The 5,478-nt window shown below is 35.5% G+C and overlaps 1 protein-coding gene across 5 annotated transcripts; it reads right to left on the bottom strand.

The window, feature by feature from the left end:
* Nucleotides 1–758: 758 nt before the first annotated feature.
* On the bottom strand, nucleotides 759–4,553 carry LOC136065465 (serine/threonine-protein phosphatase 7 long form homolog). Of its 5 annotated transcripts, none has more exons than XR_010627086.1 (5): nucleotides 4,457–4,553; nucleotides 4,264–4,375; nucleotides 3,392–4,158; nucleotides 1,645–1,731; nucleotides 771–967 (listed from the first exon to the last, which is right to left on the bottom strand). XR_010627086.1 is itself a non-coding variant. In XM_065768663.1 (3 exons), exons 2-3 carry the CDS (start codon nucleotides 4,372–4,374, stop codon nucleotides 3,586–3,588), a joined length of 684 nt encoding a protein of 227 aa, XP_065624735.1. In that variant the 5' UTR covers nucleotide 4,375; nucleotides 4,457–4,553; the 3' UTR covers nucleotides 2,664–3,585. The 5 variants fall into 5 exon arrangements, 1 of the variants encoding a protein (XP_065624735.1); XR_010627088.1 differs by having other exon boundaries at nucleotides 772–932; XR_010627087.1 differs by having other exon boundaries at nucleotides 759–1,731; nucleotides 3,345–4,158.
* Between the last annotated feature and the right edge of the window lie 925 nt (nucleotides 4,554–5,478).

Here is a 5,478-nt window from a genome sequence, read left to right as displayed (position 1 = left end):
CATTGGATTGAATTGGTTTGTTTTGTGAATGGATTAGTGCTTTGTTGGGTTTGATTTAATAGTGATTGATTGTGTACTTGTATTGGCATTGATTTAGTTTGTGTTGCAATTTAGTGAGTTAGTGATATGTTTTAGTTGTATTGGATTGATTTTTTTAGTTATGAATGGCGTTTTGTTCGGATTATAGTTGCTTGGACGGAAATTAGTTTGCGTTGCAATTAGTTAGTTACGAATGGTTGTTTTCTATTTTTTTTGGTATGTTTTATGACATGGCTTGGTTAGTGAGTAATTGGGTTCAACTTTTGTTGAAACTAGTCGCTAACCCGTGCGATGCACGGGAAAACTATTGGAAAATAAATTTAATCCATCTTTTTGTTCTATTAAGTTTAATCTTTCTTTTATTCTTTTAAAATAAGAGTTTAGGTATAATGATAAAAAACAATCATCATGTAACAGACGTAATAGATTAACATTTTATTGAAACAAAAAAAAAAAAGGTATAACATCATTTTGAATAGTAAATCTGTAGTTTTATAACATCTTAAACTTTTTTTCTTCTTAATAACATCTTACACTTTTTTTTCGTAATGGCATAATGTGTTAGGATCACAAAGGAGTTTGCGTAAAATCTAACTGTGAGAAGTTGTTCTTAGAGCTTCAGAAATGCATTAATTTTGTTAAATAAAAGCATAACTTTTATCACATTTTATAATAACTTTAAAAACAGTGACTGCCTCCTAATGTCCCAAAAAACTCACATAGAGGTAACATATCTGTTAGGAGCCCAAACAAAGCCAAAAAAAAAAAAATCAAAAACACCTAACCAAGGTGGACTGCCGATCAGGAAACAGTTTTCTCTAATAGGCAGCCGAAGCTTCCAATTGGCACTTTGTTGTTGTCCAAGTGCTGAATACTCTAGCTCATGCCAACTCCTTGCACACAGGAAGCTTCTAATAACAGCTATGTACTTGATTTGGAATTGTAACACATGTTGTAATTGATTAGGGAAAATTTAGCACATCTAAATGGCTAAGAGCTATAGACTTATAGTGAGTTAGGAGTTAGTCAGACATTGCATATATAATCCATTGACATGTGGAAATTCATTCAAGCACATGTCTAATGAGTTAGTTTGGCATAAGCCAAATGGAATGAAGCATGTAATAGCCAATGGGAATGAGGCATGAAAGTAAATAAATAGAGCATTGTAATCATGTACTAGTCACAGTGAAGAATAACAAAATTGATGCATTGTTTCTTGCTTAAGTCTCATTCTAAGTCTTGCTCATTCATTCTCCTCTCAATTTCTTATGGACGTTGCAACCCCCTTGAAGTAGTCACCTAAGCCCATTTCCACTCAAACTCTCATGAACCCATGACATAACCGAAATACTAGAAGTTCCACACACATACCCTTAACACTTTTCACCTCAAGAACCCACTTGAAACACCAAACTACCCTGACCAAACTACCCACATGAATCATACATTACCAACAAAATAATTGAATAAATAAAAAATGCACAATGTGGAAGATTGAACTAAATGTCATCTAAAGGACACTTGAAGAATAGAAATGAAATAAAAAAAACTCAGAAGGTCCGATTTGGAGTATCATATGTCAGAGAAAATAACAACACTTACCTGTAATTCCTGATTGCACAGTTCCTCCTTTCTTGCAATTGATCTGGAACTTCTTTGCACCTCAAAAATAACAGCTGCTCCAGCAACCTATAAAGATAAGCAAGTAAATAAGTTTTTAAGTTTAAAATTGACTTAACGCATCAAGAAAGAAGTAAAATTGAGATTAATAGTCTATTGATAGGCCATTCTCCCAAAATTTGCTGTACAAACAAAGTTAATTTGTTGCAGGCCAGATGGAAGATCCCTTGGGCCAATTAGTCATACAAAGATATCTTTCTGATTACCATTTTATTTTATGGAAACGAAAAAAGAATAATATTTGGCTAAATCATATTTGTAAGTTATCTAATCAGTCTTTTCCCCAAGTTGGACTTGCCAAATTTGTGGTCTTATATACCAGAAAGTACCACATTATGCCATATTATGTCAACCTACCGCAACCCTCCTCCTTTTCCCAAACTTGAGATCTGCTGTGAAACAAATATGTGACACTAAGCACCGACACAGGCAGGCACACATTACAAATAGTCAAAATTAATTAGAGGTAATCAAATCTACAATAGCAGTGTCATAATTTTTTCTTTTTCCTTTTTGGGATGGGGACGAATGATCAAATTTCACTTAACTGGAAGAAAATTTTACAACCAGCTCAGAAGTACAAAAGAAATACAAGATACTATTAACAAACTAACTAATAACTGCCAAACTCAATACTAATAAAAAACAGAAACATGGACATTCTGAAAAGTACAAAGAATTTTATTCCAAATAAATTTTGGAAATTTCTTTATTGTAGGCTGTAGCTAATGGGTATCTTACGACATCCAAGGTTAACTGTACTAATCCCTCTTCATTTTTTATTGTCTTTATGAACTTGAGAGTTTCAGCCTAACTAGAGGCAGTATATAGTTGTAGACCAAGCCAATTTACAAAGAGAAGGCTTGAAACTTTTACCCTTCAAATAGTTTACTTAATTGAATTTATCACACAAATCAATTACATCTCCTCTGATCTAACATTTGCTGAAAACAATATTCTGTACTCAGTAAAGAAACGTTAATGAAAAAAATGGTCTCCACTCTCAAGCTTAATTCTGCAGAAAGTATATAGAGAATCAACCATGTATCCTCTGCTTATCAAATTATCTTTGGTAGAAAGAATAAATTTACAAAAACTAAAGGAATGCTTGAGAATGGCTCCACTAAACTAGATTAGCTTCCACCAGTTTACTTAAGCCAACTTTCTTCTTATTTCTTTCTGTGTCTTGAGACAATAGAAACTATTAATCTTGGAAGGCAATTAGAGGGCCAAGATGGCTGAATGTTTATCATTTAATGAAACTTCAGGTAGCCTTCTTTGAATTTCAACTAGATAATCTGATCTATTTAGCGCCACATCTATAACAATGCCTACTAGACCAGTTATGCAGTGTTCTTATACAATGCCATATAAAATTCAAACAAAGTTGTAGAAGTTATCAGTTATCACATAACAATATTAAAAATACTATTTTTTCACACCTAAGCACATTTTCACAGCAATAATGGACTCTTCAAAAATTTTCCAATTCATCAAGGGTTGCCCAAAACTGCCTTTATAAAAAACAATTAGTTGCCCAGTCCACCAAAAAAAAAAATTTCACCAAACAATAATTCTTAGTTAAAAAGAAGGTGGAGTGGGTGTTGGAAGAGAGAATGTACTCTGTCCAAAATAAAGGGAGTAGGGATGGGATTCAAGAAAGATTTACTTCAGGGCCAGTGGAGCACGCACTGGAGGACCGTAAGCACCCATTGGCAGGCCGCGCTCAGCTGCTGGGCACAAATAGGGGAACCTAGGCCATGCCCAATAATGGACCAATAGTAAGCACCCACCGATCTGACTGGTGCCCCTATCGCTTACCCTGCATAACTCTCGGTACAACCATGCAAGGCAAACACTTCCCTAACTGTACATATGTGGGTTACGAAGATCTTCCAACTGCTGTACCCACAGTAGATGCACCCTATCGCCTGATTTGTCCACAAATATTGTGTCCCCCAGTACCGCTAGGATGTAGCATCGTGCGTATTTATGCACGTCATCCTCTTCAGCATTAGCCGGCAATGGACCAGCAACTTGCCCCAAAAGTCGGCTGATGAGAATCCTCTGCCCATCTAATTGCTTATGCCGGTCTTGATTTATAGGTTGAAACCCAAGGAATTCCCAGCACACCTCTGTCCAGGTTTTCTGCGTGCTTCCTGTTATAGCGTCACCATCAACAGGAAGCCCAAGAAGAACCTCCACATCCTGCAATGTAATGCTGACCTCCCCATGTGGCATGTAGAAGGTGTGCGTCTCGGGTCGCCATCGCTCCACTAAGGTCGTTATCAAGCCATGGTCAATCTCTCTACCCGGGATCCAGAGGAGTCCCTCCAAACCAAGTGCCTTAATAATGTTAACGACTCGGTCGTCCACCATTGGCTCTCGATTGGAGAACTCTGAACTACGGCTGCGGCAGGTAAAGGTCCTTGGATCCTACACAGAACAGAACCATGGATTAATATTTGACAGCTGCAGCGTGTACATTGTATGAATTAAATGCATGTACATAATGCATAAAGATTTAGTGTTGCATTTTACCTGCTCGTTCCAAATAGCTTCAGACCGATGGTTGGGCTGCTGTCTCAACAATGACATGTCAATGGGTCCAGGCTCTGCATGGTTAATTCGTGCAACATTTGCAGTAGCCATACTGCACAAAAAAGGTAAGCAGTTAGCACGTAATAGATATTGATGAGCATATGATGAATTGATGAGCATATGATGAACTTGCTTTCTTCTAGTGGACAAACTTGTCCAATTAATGGGGACCAAGCTTGCTCAATTCCCGAAGGAAAAAAGGAATGGCACAATGGATGATCACAAAAGTAAAACTTTCGTTTCTCAACCAACAAGTGGTTGACTAATTTTTTATTCTTATCAACAATGATTGGTCTATCGTCACTTTTTTGCCATGAAAAATAATGGAAGAAAGAGAGACAACTAATTATAGCAATATGAAGTTGAGACAACTACTAATGAAATTGAAAATTGGGAAATGGTTTGTTGCGCGCTTTAGGTGGAAGTTAAATCTAAATTGGCTCTTCGATGAAAAGTTCATATAGAATAATTGTTTAAATTATTCTTTATTTTATTTTTATTTTTATTAATTTTTGTTGAAAATTTTGATGCAAACTTTGACGGGTGTAAAATGTCATTTTGGTCAATTTTGTAAAAAGTTAATTGGCCATTGAAACAAAAGTGTGTAAATATTAACGGTAAACACATCCAATTAAGAAAATCTCCAATCCTCTAATACAACCTTAACTAAAAGATAAATGCTTTTGTTTGTTCTTAACAAAATGTTTTTGTTTGTTCTTTTTCTTTTTCTTTTTTTTTTGGTTTTCGTTTTATTTAATTTATTGATGAAACTGAATGTAATTGCATGGTCAGTGAGTTGTTAAATTATCTGTATAGGGTTGTGATGATATTGTAGAACTAAATTTGTTGTAAAAACTAGCTATAATAATGAGTTCCAATTAAGCTTAGCCAGTCCTCTACTACTCCTAGCTGCCTTTTGCTCTTTGACAGTGTTTTGTTCTCAGACTGATGTATTATGTCTATGTGGATGATTCTGAAATGGCATAGGACTCTGTTCAATACTAGTAGAGGTACTCTTGTTTGCAGACATATGGGATGCAAAAATGGGGTGCCATTACACTTATACTGGGGCCTCAGTTAAAAAGCAAGGTTATATTTAAAACATACTTCATCAACAACAACAGCCTTATTTATGAAAAAAATATAATAATAATA

The sequence above is a fragment of the Quercus suber genome, unplaced genomic scaffold, assembly GCF_002906115.3.
Source record: "Quercus suber isolate HL8 unplaced genomic scaffold, Cork oak 2.0 scaffold_984, whole genome shotgun sequence".
Classification (NCBI taxonomy): domain Eukaryota; kingdom Viridiplantae; phylum Streptophyta; class Magnoliopsida; order Fagales; family Fagaceae; genus Quercus; species Quercus suber.
Note: the sequence above shows the minus strand (reverse complement) of the source record. Positions and strands in the feature narration are given on the sequence as shown.